General features: G+C 34.2%; 4 protein-coding genes and 1 non-coding gene across 8 annotated transcripts; 3 read left to right on the top strand and 2 right to left on the bottom strand.

Moving 5' to 3' along the window:
- Window positions 1-755: 755 nt before the first annotated feature.
- TRNAA-UGC (transfer RNA alanine (anticodon UGC)) lies at window positions 756-828 on the bottom strand. Its single transcript has one exon. It is a non-coding gene; the product is annotated as a tRNA-Ala (tRNA).
- Window positions 829-2,017: 1,189 nt separating this feature from the next.
- Window positions 2,018-4,058, top strand: LOC110412504 (GDSL-like lipase/acylhydrolase superfamily protein). Its single transcript, XM_021423044.1, has 5 exons — window positions 2,018-2,451; window positions 2,568-2,698; window positions 2,774-3,007; window positions 3,306-3,561; window positions 3,662-4,058. The coding sequence occupies exons 1-5, from the start codon at window positions 2,199-2,201 to the stop codon at window positions 3,853-3,855; spliced, it is 1,068 nt and encodes a 355-aa protein (XP_021278719.1). The 5' UTR covers window positions 2,018-2,198; the 3' UTR covers window positions 3,856-4,058.
- Window positions 4,059-4,682: 624 nt separating this feature from the next.
- LOC110412728 (recQ-mediated instability-like protein) lies at window positions 4,683-5,850 on the top strand. Its single transcript, XM_021423346.1, has 4 exons — window positions 4,683-4,826; window positions 4,933-5,041; window positions 5,130-5,191; window positions 5,353-5,850. Exons 1-4 carry the CDS (start codon window positions 4,707-4,709, stop codon window positions 5,464-5,466), a joined length of 405 nt encoding a protein of 134 aa, XP_021279021.1. The 5' UTR covers window positions 4,683-4,706; the 3' UTR covers window positions 5,467-5,850.
- A 1,518-nt stretch (window positions 5,851-7,368) lies between these two features.
- On the bottom strand, window positions 7,369-13,507 carry LOC110412944 (ARM repeat superfamily protein). 4 transcript variants are annotated; one of them, XR_002444911.2, is made up of 12 exons: window positions 13,267-13,507; window positions 12,731-13,054; window positions 12,314-12,379; window positions 12,051-12,190; window positions 11,162-11,288; window positions 10,290-10,441; window positions 9,399-9,534; window positions 8,820-8,904; window positions 8,434-8,705; window positions 8,165-8,298; window positions 7,927-7,997; window positions 7,369-7,824 (listed from the first exon to the last, which is right to left on the bottom strand). XR_002444911.2 is itself a non-coding variant. In XM_021423604.2 (12 exons), exons 1-12 carry the CDS (start codon window positions 13,375-13,377, stop codon window positions 7,809-7,811), a joined length of 1,449 nt encoding a protein of 482 aa, XP_021279279.1. In that variant the 5' UTR covers window positions 13,378-13,507; the 3' UTR covers window positions 7,369-7,808. The 4 variants fall into 4 exon arrangements, 3 of the variants coding, with proteins under 3 accessions (XP_021279279.1, XP_021279278.1, XP_021279276.1); XM_021423604.2 differs by lacking the exon at window positions 7,927-7,997 and having other exon boundaries at window positions 12,731-12,858; window positions 12,973-13,054; XM_021423603.2 differs by having other exon boundaries at window positions 7,940-7,997.
- A 2,997-nt stretch (window positions 13,508-16,504) lies between these two features.
- Window positions 16,505-22,321, top strand: MGT10 (magnesium (Mg) transporter 10). Its single transcript, XM_021422790.2, has 14 exons — window positions 16,505-16,934; window positions 17,320-17,392; window positions 17,495-17,565; window positions 17,726-17,811; window positions 17,935-18,019; window positions 18,154-18,222; window positions 19,519-19,599; window positions 19,702-19,867; window positions 20,017-20,062; window positions 20,234-20,314; window positions 20,538-20,620; window positions 21,524-21,567; window positions 21,658-21,766; window positions 22,014-22,321. The coding sequence occupies exons 1-13, from the start codon at window positions 16,542-16,544 to the stop codon at window positions 21,751-21,753; spliced, it is 1,374 nt and encodes a 457-aa protein (XP_021278465.1). The 5' UTR covers window positions 16,505-16,541; the 3' UTR covers window positions 21,754-21,766; window positions 22,014-22,321.
- The last annotated feature ends 159 nt before the right edge of the window (window positions 22,322-22,480 follow it).

The raw sequence follows: 22,480 nt of genomic DNA on the forward strand, positions 1-22,480 counted from the left end.
ACCAGGCCTTGTAAGCATTATTCTCAACAAAACCTTCGGTTGTGATTATATTCAGAGAGCTTGATGATCTTTATCATTGTCAAATGAGATGTCGTAAGGCAGATTGAAGAAAGAGAAGCGCTAACAACAGAAAGAAGTAACTAACATGGGAATATAAGGTGGTGATGGGAATTTCCTGAGAGGACTAGCTGAAGAGCAAAACCCTCAGAATGAAGGAATTAAGGGTACTTGATCAGGTAGAGAACTTAGCTGTTTTTCCGGTGAGTATACCTTGCTGTTTTTTCCGGTGAGTATACCTTGCTGGAAATCATTCATAACATTTTGGCCCTTGTGCTAGAGTGAAAGGTGCATAAAGTAGGGTACTAAATTTTCTTGCATCTTCTAAATGTTGTAATTTTGCCACTTTTTCTGTAACCAAATAGTAATAATGGAAAGAAGATGTATTTAAATATTCTGCATTGATGCCTTTCTTTTCATTTTTTTTTTTTTAATTATTGAACCTTCATATGCTTGTGTTGAGAACAGTCATCTTTTTCCCCTTGGCCTTGCTAAGTCATCAACCCTATGGAACATGGATGAGCTCTACTCAACCTATCAATGAGATTCATATCTATATCTTTATGTCTTCATTTCTGTCCTAGCCTCTTGGACTGTCTAGTTATGGCCAAACTCCAATTTATTCTTTGGCCTTTGCCAAGATAGTTCCAAAAACAAATGGCCAATGGCCAGGAACAAAAATTATCCAAAAATGGGAATGGAGATGCAGGGGATCGAACCCTGTGCCTCTCGCATGCAAAGCGAGCGCTCTACCATTTGAGCTACATCCCCATGCAGATGGATGGCAATAATTCACTTTTATAATTGTAATTCTATTTCTTTCTGATTCGTAGCAAGTGAATAAAAGTTAGATGGATGGGAGTTTGAGATAAAAGGAACAAGAAACCATTATAATCTATTGCCTATAGCAAGAAAAAGATTACATTGTCCATACAGTGGAAGCCAGTTCTCCATTGCCTACCGCTCTTCCTGATTCAGAAGTGTGTCCTATTAAATAATACTATGTAAGAAAGAATGTCCAATCTCTTTGTCTGCCAGCCATGTTCCAAAATTGTATCAGAAAACTTCACAGGAGTAAAATGATTTGAAAGTGACTGTGGAACTGCTAGTGGAGGAAATAAGGGCACACAATACAAAATAAGGAAGGTCAGTGACTGAAGATTTCAGCTACCTGTTCCTAAATGCCAGTGCCATTATTTGGTTGACCCCTTTTTCCTGATCTAGGCAAAAGATGAAAACTTGAAAAGGGTGTAGCAGAAGCTAGGACAGCCCACGAATGAAACTCTGGAAGACACGCCATTGGGGTTTAGTTGGAACCACTGCCCTTTTTTTTTTCCTTTTTTTGTTAATTTGATATGGGCAATTTCCAGATATAACATTGTAAATCCTCTTTCAAAGGTCAAATAACACTGTAACCCATTATTACTTGCAGTGCAGCTAAAGAAAACTGAAGGGCAAAGTTTGGTTTTCCATTAAGTTTTAGACTGATGGAAAATTTGGTGCCCATATACCAGTCTGTTTTTGCTCTTGTTTAATTTCATTTAGGTGCCTGATCTATTGTTAAATATATTAATCTCCTCTTAAACTATCCAGACTGGCTTTACTCATATCTCCCAAATGAACCACTTATCGTGCAGCATTATTGGCAACTTAAAGAAAGAAGTGACAGCTAGGGGATGGTTCTGGTCAAGAATTGACCATTATGGAAAACCAATCTCGGCAAATCCTAGCTCAAGTTATCCCAAGATTTGGACATGTTAAACACGCCTGTACCATGAAAATGATTTAGATATTAGAGATTTGGCAGTATGGTAACTGAACTCACTTGTTTAATCAAGAAAATTCTTTACTACAATCTATTAAACCCAAAAACTGTTTCTTTATTTTGCATTAAAAAATTTGAACTCATGTATAAAATAGTTACTACCATATCACAAATCAGAGAGGCAATCATAAAATGGTGAAGGAACAAATCTATATATTGAACTTCACCCCGATTCATAAATGCATAGCCTCAGCAAAGAAATAAATAGGCTACTTGGAACTGTAGTTTTATTATCCAGTTGTTGTTCTTCAAAGCCACCTCCGAGCTCTCCTTATATCCCATTTTTCTACCCACTCTTCTTCATAGCCTCCAGCGTATGGAAAAAAATATGAAGTTTTCAAGTTATTTCTTGGCTCCATTCATTCTCTTTGCCTTTGTGCTTTCCATGGTTAATGGACAGCCTCTTGTTCCTGCAATGTTCATATTTGGGGATTCTGTTGTTGATGCTGGCAACAACAACAACCTCTACACCATTATAAAAGCAAATTTCCCTCCTTATGGAAGGGACTTTGTTAATAACAAACCAACTGGAAGATTCTGCAACGGAAAATTAGCCTCGGACTTCACTGGTCTTTGATCCCATAACCCCTTTAACCCCATTTTGGAACTGTCCCTGCTTTTATACTGTTTCACCTTATATATGTTCTCTAAAAGGGTGTCTTTTGTTTTGCTTTCTAAAACACAGCTGAGAACATTGGCTTCACTTCTTATCCACCAGCGTATCTCAGCAAACAAGCTAAAGGAAAGAACCTGTTGATTGGAGCCAACTTTGCATCAGCCTCTTCTGGTTACTATGAGACTACAGCAAAGTTATATGTAAGCAAAACTGAAACCAAAAACTCTCTTTAACTTCTGTACAATACTGTTAATATTTGTTCTTTGTTTTTGCAGCATACACTCTCATTGAGTAAGCAATTGGAGAACTACAAGGAGTACCAGAATAAGTTGATGGCAATTGCAGGGAAATCCAATGCTTCTTCAATAATATCTGGTGGAATCTACCTAATCAGTTCTGGGAGCAGTGACTTTCTTCAGAACTATTACATTAATCCTCTCTTATACAAGGCCTATACACCTGACCAATTCTCAGATCTTCTCATTGAATCCTATGCTGATTTCATTCAGGTCTCTCTTAGTCCCTTTCCTCCTCAATTAAAAAGTTAGTATTTCTCCATGTGAAAACGGACCAGTAAAAACACACAGACATGAAGAAAATCTAACCTTGAAGATGACTTGCATACATTATATAAATGATCTTTGGAACTAATTATCCTTTTTGCTTGTGGCAACTCTGGGAACACAATTAATTTCACAACACAAAACCAAATTAAGCCGTCAAAACACTAACTAAGGGATTTTAAATGGAGAGATCCTTGCCCCAGTATATGGTTTTATCTGGTGACTAGAACTTACTTTGTGACAGAATTTGTATGGGCTTGGAGCGAGGAAAATTGGAGTGACAGCATTGCCACCGCTGGGGTGCTTGCCAGCTGCCATCACAGTTTTTGGCTCTGATAGCAACAAGTGTGTGGCTAAGTTAAATAGCAATGCAGTTTCATTCAACAACAAACTCAATGCCACATCTCAAAGGTTGCAGAAAAAGCTTTCTGGGCTCAATTTGGTTGTCTTTGACATCTACCAATCTCTCTTCAACCTTGTCACAAAGCCTGCTGAGAATGGTACGTTATCATTTCTTTACCATTTGATCTAGTTAAAGTTTAATCTCCAGGCAGGGCAGGGCAGGGCAGGGCACTGATAGTTTAAGCACTGTCTAAACAGGTTTTGCAGAGGCAAGAAAGGCTTGCTGCGGAACTGGGCTGCTGGAAACATCAATATTGTGCAATCCTGAGTCCATTGGAACATGTGCAAATGCATCTGAATACGTTTTCTGGGATGGTTTCCATCCATCAGAGGCTGCAAACAAGATTTTAGCTGATGACCTCTTGACCAGTGGAATCTCTCTCATTTTCTAATATAAAGAAGGGGTTTTGGTTAATACTCGCTGGAAAACTCTACTCGAGTTGTGTCATGGAGAGTTTGGTTCAACTCTTTGTTGTTATGTACTTATAATTTACATTACATTGCAATCTATCACTTGAACTGTTAATGGGAAATGGTTCCAAAAGCTTGTAATTTTCCATGTGTTCATAATTTGTTAGTAGTCTGAAATAATCCATCTCAGCCACAATAAAATGTTTTTCTGTTTCTTTTGGCCAATGAGAAACCCAAATCTTAGATTTTCTTCTTCTCAACTATTTTTCTCTCCTTTGGGGTTCTGTTTGTTAAGGCCATCAATTCAAAATTGAGTTCATATTTTATAATTTATGAAACAAAATTAACAACTTAACTGGTAATGAAAACAAGAAATTATCCACATGGTACTAATTGACAAAGAAAATATCCATAAGATATTAATTGAAAAAAGAAATACAAAATATCATGTGAGAAAAAATTAAAATTATAGAGATACAAGCAAAAGTTATCCTAAAAAAAAAAGAATTCATCAACTAAATCAGCTCATAATTTATTTAACTAAGATACTTTAACAAAATTAATCATCTTTTAATTTAATTTAATTTAATTTTGAGGCAATCATTTCATAATCATCAATTTCTCTTTTCTTTATGAAATTACATGTATAAATACCAATTATAATCATAATCATGTATTAAATCATATAAAAAAATTACTTAATAAACAAACCAATCAATAAATTAATATATAAATAAAATAAAATTAAACCCGCAAGAATTTCAAATATTGCCCGTGGCCTCTTCAAGTCTAATAAGTCATACATCACTTTCCTGATTCCTACAAGGAAGAGATGGACTATAGTTTAGCAGCACTGAAACTGCTATGCGGGCAACTGAAAGATGCCAGAGAAACTCCTTCTCAAAACGCCTTGACTCTGGGCGGCATTCTCTTCCAACGTGCCTGGCTTCAGGTCTTCTGTCTTTTCCACTCTCTCCTACCGTTTTTCCTTTCCTTTTATCAAATCCCCTATTTTACCTTTTCTTTCTTTTTTTTTTTTTTAAAAAAAATTTTGACAGGGCATTTTGGTCTCAAACGACGATGACGACCGCCTGCTTCTCGATGACGGCACCGGTATTGTTGAGCTGAGCCTCTCCGGCGATTTCCGTCAACGTCAATGGAAGAAAGGTTTTGTTTTGTTCCGCGCCCCCCGCCCCCAACCACCACTGCTTTATGATAAGTGCATTTTATTGAAACGGCTGCATTCGTTTTTCAGGTATGTATGTGATGGTGGTGGGAGGGTATTTTGTCCGTGCGGGTGACCTCCCTGTTATTAAGGTACTTGAATTTCCCATTTAATTTCTTCTAATTCATTTCATGATTAAAAGAAAACGTTTTCTTCTTCCATTTTAATTGGAAGCATGAGAAGATGTTGTGTATAATCTAACGATGAAATGCAATTTCTCTGTTTCTCACACATTCTGATCATTGCTTAATAGGTTCATAAGATTGTTGATCTTTCTCAATTCCCGGATCGAGAAGCGATGTGGTATCTTGAAGTTTTGGAGGCTTACAAATTGTTCTACCAGCCCCTTATTGAAGAATTCATATGAAGAATCCAGTTCTACGTCTCCTACACACCACAAGTTTAGTTGGCTGAGGAGCTCGACTGTGTTTCCAATGCTAGTTCTAAACACTGCATTTGAATATAATGGCATGTAGCTGAGGAAATGATAAATTTTCTTGTCATTTATTGAAGCTGAATATTTCTCCATCATTCCTAGATTTTAAGTCTTTTTCTGTATTCGAGGCAGGCTACGTTTGCTTCTTGTTGTTGTGGTTTATACCCTATGCTGTTCTTTACGTTGTAAAGCATAGTCTGCCTATGACCAATTCCCTTCACAAATTATGTTTAAGACTCTGGTTTTGAACCTTGTGTCTGCAGTCAGTCATTTTTCCAGAAGCAAAGGAAGAATTCTATGCTTTCGAATTTGAAATAATGCGGCCAATTAGATTTATTCAAGAAATAATGCATTGAATTCTCTGCTTCATATCTGGCTGAAATTTACCAACTTACGCGTTCGATCATGAAATATGATTAGATGATAATTTGGTAAGAGACGAAGGTGAAACTTTTTACATTGGAAGTGAATAAAAGATTTGCATGAAAATATAACGCTAATCTTAATAAAGAAGCATTGAATCATTAGAAAGTTACATCAATAACTTTGGGTTTTATTTCCATGTGGACGACAATTTATTAAACCACTAATGCTCGCCCCTCGAATCAATAACAAGGAGAACACTTAGCCCACAAACTCAGACCTGACTCTCCTTTTAGATGGGAAATTCTGAAAAAGAGAGCAATCACTAAAAACATTTAGGGTGGATCACTTGTCCAAGTGACCTGGGGCAAGCTGCTTCCATTTATATTTCGTCCTGGAGCCGGAGCCAGATGGTAGCTTTGCACAGAGATTCCGGCAAAAACATTTTTGTGATAACCCTGGCTCCCTGGTGTGAATCGCTTAAGAACTTAACCAATAACGAGCAGTTGGGCATCAGGAGATAAATGTCTGAAGCAATGAGCAGCAACTTCTTCCGATGTCAGAGAATCTGCATCCCTCCAATTTTCATTAGGATGAAGATGATCATGTTTGCCCTTATGCGGCCAATCCATGATTTTTTCTTTTATTTTTCTTCCTTCTACCTCTAGATCGTTGGTTGAGAATGCTGCTGCATCGTTTTCCACTTCTCAAACACTACTATATATAACGTAGAAGACCTCGCCTTATACCTCACATTTTTATTTATTTTATTGGAATAGTTGGCAATTATTTTTAAAAAGTATACTAATCTATGTACTAATGTATTTTTAATTTTTAAGAATAAATTTTCATTTTATTTAGAAGGCAAGTTGTGGTTCAATATAAGGTAAGAATTATACAACAATAATACATTAAATATAAACTTTAAAGAAATTATATCATGCCACTAGTCTAATGCTTAGATAAAAGAAAAAAAAAATTCCTCCCTTGTCTTCCCTTCTCTACCAAAGGTAGGTATTAGAAAGAGAGGAAAGGAAGCTCGGGAGTCATCGTGTGAAAGCAAGTGGGTGGGGAAGTCTTCTCCACCATTGCTGGTGAAGTGTGAATGCATGTGTGCAATGAAAGTCTAAACTCTTCACATGATCATTGTTCAATAATTACTAGGAGTTCGAAATCTCAACTAGCATATTACTATAAAAATACACAACTTTTAAGAGACTTCCACTAGCAGATAAAGAGGATTTGATTAACCCTTGTGCTCCAAATAAAAGCTGCTAGATAGTTCAATAATGTCAAATGCTGACTGCATAATAATGAAACATGATACGAAAAAATAAGGTGATTGTTCTCCTTCTAAGTTAATTCTATAATTCTCATTGTTCTTTGAATTATATTAAATTTGATAAAGGATAACGTGCAAGAAGCAAGTGGATTCAGCTGATTTAGGTTTGTTTTTTAATTTGCGTCCCCTTGAATAGTAAAGTAAACTAGTTTGGTATAGATCATCGAATCTTTTAATGTGAAAACACAATCCTTCCCTTAAATGGCATAAACAGTTGGTAGTGAAATATTACCCACAAGATGCCTTCCAACTCTCAGGGATCATGAAGTTGTTGATTCCAAGCTGACAAATTTCTGGAGGAAGCAGAACGTTGCAAGGACTCGGTCTATAGAATCAGCATAGAAGGGAATGATTGTTTCCTGCCGCGTTTGCTCTCATGGCCATATTCCTTCTTTCTCCAGGAACACAAGGATATCATATTCTCCCGTGAAGCGATGTTCATGAACTGAAGTTTCTCCACTGTGATTCAGAACCTCAAATTCGAACTAGAGAGTCTAGATAGCATATATTCATTATGAAGGAACGAGGATGAGGTGAGATTGTTCATGCAACATTGCCCTAATAATGATTATTCAGCACCGGATCTGCAACATGAAATGATCAAAGGCATGCTCAGTGACATGCCATATCAGTGTATGCAAATGCAAGCAGCAATTCAAGTGCCAAATCTGATTTTGGTGTCTCACCAGGCCTAACTACCTGATTTAGAACTCATCTATGCTGATAAGTGGAATTATAGCCAAACTTTTACTTGAACCTGATAATAAGTAGGGTATAAAAAAATTTGCAAAATTATGATAAAACTAAGCACATCTAACGTAAACAAGAAACTAAACTAGATATACTATTGAGAGGCCAAAGGTCTGGGACCATCATTTTAAACACTGCAACAAGTAATAATTACAAATAGGATAAGGAGCTTACACAGTGTGTTTGTGACAGCAATCCAACAATCTATGAATATTTTCATCATTTGCATGTTCCTCCATCACATGCTTCTCCTCAACAGAATCCTTTAAAGAATTCCACTTGTTTAATATGCTGATTATCCTTTTAAGCTGTTGCAAAGGTCAGGGGAAACAAAAATCTTGCAAGAGTACCTAAATATAAGAGCGCAATATATTGGCAGTTCTATAGTGTTTCTTCAACAGAATTAACGGATTTGTTACTTGAAAGTCAAATCAAAAGGATACAGCAAAAGTTCTGGCATTTGATCTTCTACCACAGGTGGCCAAGCTCTCATTTTCCTTGTTCTCATCAAATTGGTGATCAAAAAGATCATCTTCTATCAGATCAGATTTGCTCAATAGAATGAACACATATTGACGCAGACCAGAGGCACTCATCTCATCTTCCTGGACTCGGACTAGTAACCTTGCAATAATGCTCCAGAGAGCACATCGTGCTTCTAATTCATCCGAAGTAAATGGGAAAATGTCAAACAGTCCCTGCAAGAAAGGCAAATCTGGGAAGGCCCAAGGTGTCAATACTCATACAAATTTGCTAAGCAGTCCAGATTTATGCAAAATGTCATAATATAAAGAGAAGCTTGTGCTGATAACAAACATAAACCATATACCCTGTGATAAGTCTGAAGCTAGATCAGATACATCAGACAGAATATTTGCAATTATAACTCCAGCAGTCACACAGGAGTTGGACACCTGAAAGATAAACATTAAGAGCTAGTCAATTAACATCCAAGAATCTTTAATGTGTAAAACTCAAGCCACCAAATGATGTTTATTACATGATACACTATTGTTTACCAGAAAGAAAGACATACTCCTTAAACTTGGAAAAGAATGTGTTTAATTTGATATATTTTACTCTGAGCATTTAGAAATCTAGAAAACATAAAATTATCGACAAATCTCTAACCCCAAATATAAGGCTCGAATACAGAAGTCTTATAAGTAAGAAGTTTGGCTGATGCGGTTTTTGTATTACAACTTCCAAATACCAAAGCACAGTAGTTTTTGCTGTATTTTATGAAAAATGAAAAGGAAAGAATATAGCCTCTAATTTCAAGAAGCAATTTAATTAAAAGAGTCTTCAAGCATTCAGAAACAGAGGAAGACAAGATGACCAATAATTTATTAATGCAGAGTTTAAATCATATATCAGTTTTTCCAGTTGTAGGAGAGCTGCAAATTACCTCAACTTTATCAGGGAATTTTATCAAGTCACAGACTAGTTGGAAAAATTCTTTATTTGAGCAGATTTCCTGAGAATATCCATCTATAACACAGAGGGCTTCAAGCGCACGGAGAATAACATCAAGAACAGAGTACCTGAAATTGAATGTAAACCAAACATCAGGCAAATGCATTCCAATATCTACACACATAAACAACAGTTTTACAGGAGGTTGTTAACTTTTGTCCAATCAATGATCAGAAGAAGAAGAAGAAGACAAAGACGAAAAAGTTGGTTATCTCATGTTAATTCACACAAGCACTTGCAGCTGTCAGTAAAGAAAGTTTGCCGCCAGATAATTTTTGATCCAATGATACCTTATATTCATGAACACTTCTATAGCATCACAAAGCCACTTGCAGACCAGAATGTCAAGTGAGAAGGACAAGGTATGCTACAGCTTAATCACATTACTAAAAGATGAAGACTTGAAGCACAGAATAAGTTTTTGGTAAATCTCAGCCATGTTGTATCTGACTCTGTTTTATTCTATTGAGAATCACGACTTCTAGCCACTAGCCAAAACAGCATACACATGTCAATTTGATTGTGAGCATGTTATAATTGTTCTTTGACAAGGCTTCTGTCAATGTGGGATTTGAACCAATGCAAAATCAGCTTTCTGGTAAATAGATGCTCATCAAAACAGTTTCCCCAAATATTTCAATTGGATAAGACAGGTAATTTTAAACACCTGAAACTCAAAAACATGTGGGACAACAAGGGAAATCTTTTTTGAACATAAAGCAGAAAAAACAGAATAGTTAGAAAAGCTTTTTAAAAATCAAAAACTAATTTTATCAAATTCACACCAAGTTCCAACCCTTTAGATGCAGGTAAAGATTTGTACCTTTCAGGTATTCTTTCATTTGTCAGTTTGCTCATCTCAAAAGCCAAAAGATTAACCAATACAGTTGCTAAATCAAGCTTCATCAATGGCAAGAGAAGAATATGCTCAACTTCCTTCTGACTTTCTAACATGGCTAATAATAGTCCAACACTCTGTTAGAAAATTAAACATTCTTCAGATTCCACCACAAAATATAAAACAAATTTACAAAAATAAAAAAGAGTAACAAAATTCTGAAATGACATATTAGCTTGCAGGTAATGTATATGCTTAGCAAACTTGACCCTCTTCATTTTAAAACATAAGGGTATAATTTATGACTATGAGATGCTAAAACTAGATTATTCAGAACTTTTAAACAACATTCTCCTCTTTCAAACTTTCAAGAGTTGAATTTGAAGGTAGTTAATTTTACCATGTTGCACCTAATGCCCAACAAGTGCAAAGCTAAAGCTCAAATTATAGATTCTTGCTATTTACCAAAAAGTCTTTAAGTTTTACCACGATTTTGGAAAATGAAATTTTCCAAAGTTTCACAGTAATGTAAATATGATAAACTCTTGCAATTTATCACAAGCACAATATTTTCATCATAAAGCCATATAACTAATCAATCAAAGTAAGCAGTAATAGTATTTGAAATATTCAAAAATTCCATGTAATTTTTTTGTGAATAATACATCAGACCAATAATTCTCTAGCAAGTTTATAATATAAACATCCTCATATAAACACCCTTTATTAAATAAAAAAACTATAAAATATGTAGATCAGTCACTCATAGGGTTATAATACAAAAGAATCTTTCAAAGTTTTGAGATCATCTTTTTGAAACCAGCCTATAAAAAATGCATTGGAAATGTTGGTATCACCTTTTCAATAAGCTGTGGATTTAAAGTATTCTCAGTGACCCATAAAATGCGGCTTAAAATATGTTCAGACTGCAATGCCTCTGCCCATATTCTGCATTCACTACCTTGAAGACCCAAACTTAACAGCCTGTGTCAGAAAATGATCCATAAGAAAAGCATGCAGCACCAAAACAGTACAGGCTAAATAACTAAACATGCATGTGATAAACATGAGCCACAGCCTAACGTATTACATGGTATCGTTAGGGTTTCAGCCATAATTAATAATTTGACAAGAAACAGTAACTTCAGATAGAAAAGGATGCCACATATAAGGAGAAAACCAAACCACCGACACGAAGTGGAAAAAAAGGGGAATAAAGATAAATATACTGCTTTATCGAACATCTGGAAGGCTTTACTGTAGTTCTTGAAGAAACATTTTCACAAGCATCAGAGTTCTCTTTATTTTAACCACCCATTTCTTCTTTTGTACACATTTTTAAATTTTCAAGATCTTTAGTTCTGGATATGCTTGCAGGATAGTGCTTGTGGTACTTTCATTTCAGAACAACCACTTAACGGGTCACAGCCCCTTCTATAGGCATCTAAGATGCTTGTACGAAGAAAAATGAAAAAAATAATTTCAATAGGTGGAAGAGTAAAATTTAATGTCTGGCAAGAAAATTCCTTGTGATTGTATCTATAGCTAAACAAAACAAAAAGTGCTATAACAACAGTGTAAGAATAACCACAGCCTTCAAGATCTAAAATGAACTTAGACACAATGGTCAGGACAGTATAGCAAAAACAATAAAAATATATAGAATTACAAAAGAGAGAGAGATAAATTATAATGTTCTGGCATAACATGTGAAAATAGAAATTATATATGATTAAAAAAAGTTACCGGAAAGCTTCACATAGACATTGGGTGTCATCTAAAGACAATTGATCTACTATCGCAGAAATTAGTCCATTTGTAGAAACTATGCGCTTCATGGGAACTTCATGGCAGGCTAAATTTCCCATGATTCCAAGACAAATCTCCTGATACAAAGAAAAAATGTATAAAAGCATCATGCATGATGCATCAAAGTTCCTCAGAAACATCCACTGACCAACTAGATGACCAAAATAAGGCATCAAAACAAGGGCAAATGTGTAACCTACAGTGACACGAACAGATTGGGTAACCATAAGATGTGCTGAAAGAACTTCGAGTATTAAGTTTTGCACCTGCATAGATATCATTGAGTGAGTCCAGCACATACACCGCTATGAGTAAAATTTAGACACCTGAATTCCTAACAAACAACAATATATTCTCATATCCTTTTTAATAAATTACTTCTTCATAATCTGTGGTTTTTGGGCTACTTGCATAGGTAAAGAAGGTAAGTGGGAGATTTACACCTGCATCATATAGAACAACCATCCATAAAACAAACAAGGATATTATCAGTCTTCTTCGTATTTGATTTTTCTTTTCGCCTAATCAACAGTAACCTTTAACAGTTAAAATAAATACTATTAGTTTGACTTAAAATGCAATAAATACAAAATAAACCAAGGGGCAAGTCCCAGTACCATGAGCTCAGCGTGAGTTTGATTTGCAGCAAGATCCCACAGAACACAACCACACTCCTCCCAAACCACCTCCCCAGCTGATACACGAGCATTTTCCCCTCCGCGGCCAGAATCTTCTTCATCTTCTCCTTGAAAATCAGATTTACTAAAATCATCAACAATCTCCATGCGCTTAAACTTATCATTTGACGAGCTTACAACTTCATCATTACAATTTGAAACCCGAATTTCAGTATTATCACCATTTCTTGCATCAAGTGGGAGAAGTTTCCTTATCAATGAAATTACGTAACTCGGATCAACTGTTGTCGAAATATCAAATAACTACATTAAAGAAAACAAGAGTACTTCACTGAATAAATTCAAAATGAGAGGAATATTTTCAAAATAACATTAAATTAAATTAAATTAACAGATTTAATCTAATTGAAATTTACTCTTAAACCCTAGCTTCTATATTTTAAGATTGAAGAACAAAACAAAAAGGAAAGGGAAAAAAGATGAGTGAAGTGAAGTCAGAGCCGTTGATTTGCAACCTCATCGGGCGGTGCGGAAGGATGATGCGAAGGGACAGAAAGTTCTTCTTCGAGTTGTTGTTGTTCTTCCTCTTCTTCTTCTCTTGTCGGAGCTGATGCTGATGGCGCCATTTGCTTTGCTTCTTTTCAGAAACCTCAAAGCTTATTTCTTATTTCCCTCTCTTTTTGCTCTTTGTGCTGAATTTCTTTGCCCTTCTCTCTGCTATTGAATTCTCGTCTCCCTACTTCGTGGAAATGTACTCGAGATTTATACCCTTAACTTTTTGTATTCTTTACCAATTATCCCCTCGGCTATATGTTTTGTTCAATTTTACCCCTTGTTGATAGACAATTTTTGACATTTATTTTATTTTTTGATTTATATCTTAAATTAAAATGTAATGGAGCTAATTAGACTATAATCAAGAAAATCTGAGTATAAAATATTGTTGCAAGGTATATTTTTAATTACAAAACTTACATTAACTACTAATTTTATTTTTTTATGATAAGTAATATCAAAACAAACTCGACTTAAATCAGATTCACATCAAGCACTTCTAAATCTGAGATAAGTAAGATGATCAATGAAAATAAAAAAATCATCAAATTAGGTGATGAAGAATGCCATCGAGTGTTTCGTGTTTTAAAAAAAATAAGTATGTCTGTCTTTTAAGAGAGAGGAATAGCCCTGTAACAAAGTGGTGTCAAAATAAATTTGATCTAGATTAGATCCATGCTAAGCACCTCCAAAGGGAAGGTAAGGTGATCAATGGCAATAAAGGCAGTACCAAATTAGATGAGAGAGAAAGTCACACCAAGTGTTTCAAAGGAAGTGTAAGTGGTGCTTCAATGTTATATCAAGTAAATAAAAAGGTCCAAGAAGCTTATAAGCAATGCCAACTTTAAGGTAAAGCCAATAAAGCCCTTACTTTGATTCAAAATTTTCATAAGCTTCTTAATTTTATAATTATATAATTAATTATATTAAAAATATATACAATTAATATAATTAATAAAATAACTATATATCATCTCATATTTAATAAATATATATTTTCTCTTACTTTTCATATCATTATTAATTCTTAAGGTAATTAATAAAATAACATATTATCTTATTTCTTTGTCTAATAAATCTATATTTTTTATTACTTCTCAACTCTCACAATGTTATTAATTCTCAACTATATATCCTTTTCTCAATTAACTAATAATAACATGTATTTAATTATGCCCAATAACTAGTTTTTTTATATATAAAACTAATTATCTTTTTTTTTCAATTTATAATACTAACTCATGAATTCTTTTGCCTCATTTTCTCTATCTTCTTTAATTTCAATAAAAAAACCTCATTTTCTTAATTTAAAAAAAAAACCTCATTTGAATATTTAACTTTAAAGTTTTTGAGTTTATTGAGCAGTCTATGCTTATAAGCATGTACACTACATACCTGATTAAATTAACTTTTTAAAAAAGAGATAATCGTCTCATGACTAATAGAGTTTAATTATATTTTCAGTCTTAAAACACAAAGCATGAGTAGTTTTCATTGATGTGGAAAAAAAAAAAAGAAAAAATAGAGTAAGTTTTCATTGATGAAAAAAAATAGAGTAATGAAAAAAAAAACCATTGACACGATAAATGACCTAAACCTCAAACCTAAACGTTCTATGAAAATGAATTAATCATCCAAAATTCAAGCAACTAGAAGTAGCAGTTGACATTTGTAACATAAATAAAATAGTTTCTCTATCATACTATGTGACTATATAATGCTAAATTTCTTTTTTTTTTTTGCCCTCTAAATTTATTTAAGAAATACTAAAGTTGCATTAGGCTTTTTGTAAACCAAAAAAAAAAAATCATTTTAGGTTCTATTTGACTCCAATAAGCCTCCCATATCTTTAATCTAGATTAAAATGAATGTGTAACTACATAAAAGTGTTATGGTGTGTAATTATTAATATTTTAATTGTATATACGTAATATTAGGATTATTATTTATATATTATTGATAAAATTTTTAAATCTTATAAATATAGTTAAAATATTATCACGTATTTTTTTATTTATTATATTAATTTATTGATTTGTTTAAATACATTCTAACAAGAGTATGTGATAACTTTTTAACTCTGTTCATAAAATTTAAAAATTTTACCAATAATATATAACTTAAATTTTCATACAATTATGTCTCAACTAACAACTTGATTTACCCGGTTTGCATTATGATGCAAATGAAGCTTTAAAAAGTAATGGTTTTTATTGATGCTACAAAATTTCGTATTAAATAAATAAGAGAGATATTAAATTTATAAACATGAGTATTGTATAAAATTAATATTTTGAAAAGAAAAAAAATAATCCCATGATAAAATGATATCAAAATCAATCTGAACCCAATTTTAATATCACACCAAACTCTTCAATGGATAGAGCACGCAAAATGAGTCAATTCATAACAAAAACATCCTGAGTTCAAATGAAAAAAAATATTAAAAAATTTCATATCAGATAAATAAAAAAAAATTATGCTTGTAAATGTGAGTATTAGGCATCTTATCAATATAGTTTTTTCGAAAAAGAATAATAAATCTTGTGGAGCCTTGACCCACTATGATATCAAATCTCGATTAATCACTCATCATTTAATGCTCTAGATTGAACATACTTCTTTTGTTCAATTAATTCACTTGAACGTACTTAATTTGAAGGTTTATATACTTGTTAGGATTGAACTAATAATTAATAATGCTGGTGCAATTTAATATCTTAATTTAAATTAAAAAAGTGGCCAAAAGAAACGAGAGAAAAAGGAATGCGATTTAAAACCGAACTAACAATCTCGGTTTATGTTTTTATTATATACTAGCAGTATGTTAGGAAATCAGGACCTTCAAATTCCCAAGAGCCTCAAACCATTATTCGAACAAAGATCGTTTTCCCGTTTACACCTCTTGAACAGTAAGAGAAGGACACTTAACCACAACGCGCGAGCCAGGTGGCAGTTTCAGTCTCGCTCGTTCTTGTTTTTTCAGGTTTTTTTTTAAAAATTTTCTTTGAAAAACATTTATTAAAAAATGTACATCTCAAAACGAAAATAAGATGCGACGACGCTGATCCTAAGCCACAAATATTAACGGTCATCTTCCCTCGAAAAGAATAACTTAAACTACCTCATACAAGCAGAGAGGGACAAAGAAACTACCTTTGTAGAATACTTTCATCGCTTCGTTGTTTTAAAGCAAAAACCAGATTCTCTCTTCTCTTATGAGAACAAGGAAACAATGGCGCTAACTCCCTCTCCTTCTTCTTCTTATCCAAATCTTCTACAATTCTCTGTTAAATCTCCATCTCCGTCCGTACATTATATTCTCTTCGGCTCTCCATGGTCAAACGCTTCTCCGTTTCTGCTTCAAAAGAGCGGAGTTCCTCTGCTTCCGGTCGTAGTGAAACCGTCTTACAGGAAGATCAAGTGCTTCGCTAGATCCTCAACGGAGGAGGACTGCTTGAACGAGCCGGAAACATTGACCGCTGAGAATGTTGGTGAAGATGATGATGGTTTAGGGAGGGAAGATCCGAAGTTGCAGCAAAGCCAGAGTTCTGTGGTTGCGACGCAGAGGATCACTTCCTCTTCCAGTGATTCTCTCTTGCTTGGAATTCGTGAGCCTATCTATGAGGTTTTTTCTTCTTTGTTTTTTGGAAGATAATGAGATAAATAGAATTTGTTTCTTTTTTTTTCTCATTAATTTTTTTATCTAAAAGAAATTAGTGCTCGCAACAAAAAAGGAAAAGAATATTCTGAGTACCAAAAACAAAACTAAGAAATCGGAGCATTAATACAGTTTACTTGCACTTGCATGTAATTATAAGTATGATTTTGTGTGCTGATATTAGTTAATTTTTTTAGGATTTATTAATACCTGAAAATTTGTTTAAGTTATTAATTTGTTACTACTAGGATGTGTGGAGCTGCATTTAAATTTGGCGGTTTTTTAACCAGTTTTGAATGGTTCATAATTTTATTTCTTCTGTTAATTTTGTGTTTTTCCTGGATCTCTCAAGGTGGTAGAGGTGAAGTCAAATGGAGTAGTATCTACAAGGAAGATAAACAGACGTCAATTATTGAAATCAAGTGGTAATGTTTCCTTTTCTTTCTCGTTACTTGTTTGTTAAGCTTTAATTGCAGAAAATAATGATGGTTTTTTTAATTTATGGTGATTTAATTTTTTGTCTTTAGGTCTTCGTCCTAGAGATATCCGGAGTGTTGATCCATCATTGTTTTTGACTAACTCAGCGCCATCTCTTCTGGTAATAGACTATTGTGTTATTCTTATCTCTTGCTAATTCATTTATGTGTCATGCTTGGGTCCGAGTGCTTGGATTTGAGTATTGGTGTCTTTCCTTAGTTTCCCTGCATTTCTGTCGAAAATGTGTTTGCAAACTCATTTTTCCCTGTTCCTTGCTTTAGGTACGTGAGCATGCCATTCTACTTAATCTGGGATCATTGCGAGCAATAGCAATGAAAGACTGTGTTCTTATATTCGACTATAATCGGTAAATTTCTTCTTCTGCATCAGTGTAAATATGTTCTTATTGTTTCATCTTTTTACTATCAATTCATTTGTGGTTATCTGAACTGCCATTGGTCAACTTGTTGCATGTGTTGATCATTTTTAGTAAAGGAGGAAAGGCTTTTATGGACACATTGTTGCCTCGGCTGAATAACATGAATGGAGGGCATTGTATGCCATTCGAGCTTGAGGTTCGTGTCTTATTTCGGATCTTTGCTTGTTCATGCTGACATATGAAGGTGATTTGTGTGGTGTTCACTGGATGGAAGTTACAGTCTTAAACATCTCTGAGTTTTTTGAGAGACACTTGATATGAAACTTTCAGGTTGTTGAAGCAGCATTGCTTTCACGAACACAGCGGTTGGAGCAGAGACTTATGGATTTAGAACCTCGTGTGAGTATGGAAACATAGTGAGTAATTTTTTTGCTTGTTTTTTTATTTTCTTTTGGTTTTGACAAGATTTATGTTGAATTGACAAATACCTACTGAAGCTGTACATCAGCATGTTTATAGATTTACTTTTATAGTGTTTGCAAGCACATTTAAGTAGAAAATGGTTTTCATTGGTTTTCAAGGTATTAAGTGGCCTTACAATGGGAAAGAACTTCTGATTAAAGAAATTCATTTATAAGCAGTAGTTCTATGTCTTTTATCATTTGTTTATATTCACTCTCTCCCCTTCTCTTGTCTCTCTCACACACACACTCGTAGAGAATTCATTGGCCTTCTAGTTAAAAAATGACTATTAAAAACATCTGAGAAGTATGCTTAAGTTACCATTTTTGTTCCCTTTAGTTTTTGCTAATAGCCTTGTTCCTCAGGAAGCTGCAAATAACCAAGCTGCTCCTGATCAACTTGAAATTTGTCTTGAAAAGGCTGGTTTATGTTTGTTTATTTAGTTATTTTCTTAAATAAGCCAAGTTTTAACAAGAGGGCATTGAGCACTTAAGCTTGTTTAAGCTAATGAGAAATTTTGAATATTAACTTGCAAACAACTCATTTGTAGGCTTATTTAGATGATATGAGATATGTATGTAATATTCTTTTGTTGAGCATATTGATTAAATACCTAAGATCCTTGTAACATTGTTTTTTTTTTAATTAATTATTATCTGTGAATGAGCTCAAACTTGAACTTGTGCAGAAGCTTGTTATTTCTTTCTCAAAACAAGTTTAACTAAGCTTATTCATGTAAATGAGTCAAGCTTGAGCTAAATAAAAGATTGAAGAAGCCAAGCTTATTTAGCTTGGGCTTGAATCAGGAGGTGCTTGGCTTGGTCATTTGCAGCTATAGTTTGTGATTCCCATGTACCTGAAGCATGCCTGAAAGAGTTACTTGTTCTCATAGATTAATTGATATGACCAAGGAACTGTACTCTGAAATTTTTTCTTGATAAATTCAGAATATGTGTTTTCAATGTAGCATTTTATGCACCTTAGCAATTCAGAATTTTTCTGTGACTGATTAAGGAACTTGAAATTGCTATCAGCAATTCTTTATTATTTTATTTCATTGTAATATCCTTTTCCTCTATATCTGTAATTTAAAATCCCTCTTTATCAATTATTTTTCCGAGCGTACAGATTTGTACCTTGAGTGCCTTACTTATGTTTTACAGTGTCATTATTTGATAGATTGTGCTATTATGGACCTGTTTAATCATGATCAGTGCTCTTCCATATTCATAGGTTCAAGCTCTGCTTGAGGTGTTGCCTAACAAATTAACCGGTGACATATTAGAGCAACTTCGTATTAGCAAGCAGACGCTGGTATATTAACTTTACAAAATCTTGTTTTTACTTGCATAATAGTAAATTGTTAAGTGTATTCTCCTCCAATCATTATCTTTTCTTTTCATTTTATCATGTAAGGTTGAATTGGGTTCAAGAGCAGGGGCTCTTAGACAAATGCTGCTTGATCTTTTGGAGGATCCCCATGAAATACGTCGTATATGTATTATGGGAAGAAACTGTACTCTTAAAAAGGGAAATGATGAAGTTGAATGTTCTGTACCCTTAGAAAAGCTGATTGCTGAAGGTAAGCTGTGGTGGGGTTTCTTTCTTAATGTTATATGCAGTGATAGATGTTCAAAATCAGCAAAAAGGTCATTAAACTCAGTTCTAATTTCTTTTTCCTTTTTCTTTTACCAAAGATTTCTAATTTGGTTTGATTTGGTAATTTTGCAGAAGAGGAGGAAGAAATTGAGATGCTTTTGGAAAATTATCTTCAAAGGTTTGTCTCCTTTGTTGCATTCATGGTGCATATCTAGCATGTAGTTGGTGTGTTTTCAATGGCCAGGCAGAAAGGCCAATGTCTTGTAGAAACTGCTCTGATAATTTGTTAGTGGCCATGTTATAGTTTCAATGGCCATAACTGATTATAATGGCTTGTGTCATTTTGCAGATGTGAATCTTGCCATGGTCAGGCAGAAAGGCTTCTTGACTCTGCAAAGGAAATGGAAGATTCAATTGCTGTCAATTTAAGGTCTTGATGAAGTTTGATTTACTTTAATTCGTTGTCACTTGTCAGCATTACCATTTCATTTGAGCTTTATCAAATACTTTATTACTCCAAAAGCCCATGGTCACTGTTATCTGTGATTAGGATGAATTGAGTTTTCAGAATCTTTTTTAGTATATCTTTCTCTTGTGCGGGAATCCATACACCTTTAACTAACAAAATGGGGTTGTTTTACAATTTTTATCAGCTCTCGGAGGCTTGAGGTAAGCAGAGTGGAACTACTTCTTCAGGTTGGGACATTTTGTGTGGCAGTTGGTGCTCTAGTTGCAGGTATGTTGTCCTTCAGCCAGCAAGAAAATAGAAGCCAAAGATGTATTGGTTACATTCAGGAATTGCTTAATAGAATCATGGTTTAGTGAACATGGTGTTTTGTTGCTTGCATTCATCCACATAAGTTGCTTCGATTCTTGTGATTAGGGGTGTGTAAACGGTTAGAACAATTAGTTCAGTTCTGGATTTTCTAAAATAAAAAAAACCGAACTTCTTCTTAAAAACCAAAACCGAACCTAACCAATTAAACCGTTGTAACCAAACATATTTAATTGAAATAACCGAACACTTAATTAACCAAACCGAAAAAACTGAACCCATTTTCTATTCGGTTCAGTTTGAATTTGCATGCCCCTGCTTGTGATTCAATTAATAATGGTATTAATGCACTGCCAAATGGCAGCTAAAGCAAGAATGGATTTTAATTATAGCTAGATATCAGTTATTAAACTTCCATGGCTTATCCAGAGTAGAAACTGTAAATCTTTAGATCCCGCAAATCATGATTCATTATGATGCTTGATCATCACATGGCAAATAAAATTCTAACTTGGTTCATTATAGGCCAGCCAGTCCATGGATCTATTATCTATTATTTGAAATGTGGTGATAATTTTGTTGCTTGTTTATTTAGTTATGTGAGAGGGTATCAGACCTAGAGAAACAGTTCAAGTTTGGAATCAATTAAAGAGGGAAAAAGAAAAAGAAAAAGTTATAACACTGATGACCAACGTAGATGTATCATATCTTGATTTACAATTTGTGGAATTTATGGCATGAAATTATTCCAAGTCCATTCTCAATACGATTTATTCCACTGGAGAGCAAAATGTTCAAGAATTTTAGGGTGGGAATTATGAGCATCCATGTCAAGAGGCTCAAGACTTTATTTCCTGTTTCCAGGTATATTTGGCATGAACTTGAAGTCCTATCTGGAAGAACATGTGGTATGTTTGTCATGAAAATTTGCTGACTGACTGCTTAGTTCACTCTCATTGAGGTGATTGTTAACTTACCCTAATCTTTATGTGCTGCAGTTTGCTTTCTGGCTAACCACAGCAGGGATTATTGTTGGTGCTGTTGTGGCATTTTTTCTCATGTACTCGTACCTCAGGACTAGAAAAATTCTGTAATTTAGGAGTTCAGGTATATTATCTTAAAACTAGTTTTACTACAAGCCCTTGTGGAACTTAAAATAGAGGAAAAGGAAAAAAATGTTAAACAAAAGCCAAACATGCAGTGTGGTATTATGAATTATGGTAGAGAACCTATAATTCTTCAGGCATTTTTGTCATTTAATCCACACATACTTATTATTTCAGGCATTTATGACTCTCTATGATATAAAATGTCATTATAGTTCTTCAAAGCTGATCTTTCTTGTGTTTAACAGGTGAAACTGACGGCAAACAATTCTCGTCACCAAACCTGTAATGGTATTTCCAAAGTGCATCACATCATGTGCTTTGATTTGTTATAATTATAGTGATAGATTGTTTTATGTTAAGACTGCAGCATTTTGAGCTCTTTGAAACCGTGGAGTGGTTGTTCCTTTAGTCCCCTTTCAACTTGCAATGCTTTTTTCAGCATGCAAAACAGGGGACAGGAGCAACGTTCCATGTATCCTCCCGATGGAAATGCCTTGGAAATCATAGAAGTAATTTTTTTTTTTGGAAATAAATACATAGGCTTATATTTGTTTCTTTGATTAATTTCATGATGCTAGGCTGCCATATCCTGGGTTCAAATACGTCCTCTTTTCTCCCACTCTTTCTATTACTACTATTTACGGCAGTATTCTTCCATACTCGACTTGAGATACTTCTACTGCACTTTCCACCAACGACAAAAGTCACTTCA

The sequence above is a fragment of the Theobroma umbraticum genome, unplaced genomic scaffold, assembly GCF_002168275.2.
Source record: "Theobroma umbraticum cultivar Fairchild unplaced genomic scaffold, ASM216827v3 scaffold_95.0, whole genome shotgun sequence".
NCBI classification, from domain to species: domain Eukaryota; kingdom Viridiplantae; phylum Streptophyta; class Magnoliopsida; order Malvales; family Malvaceae; genus Theobroma; species Theobroma umbraticum.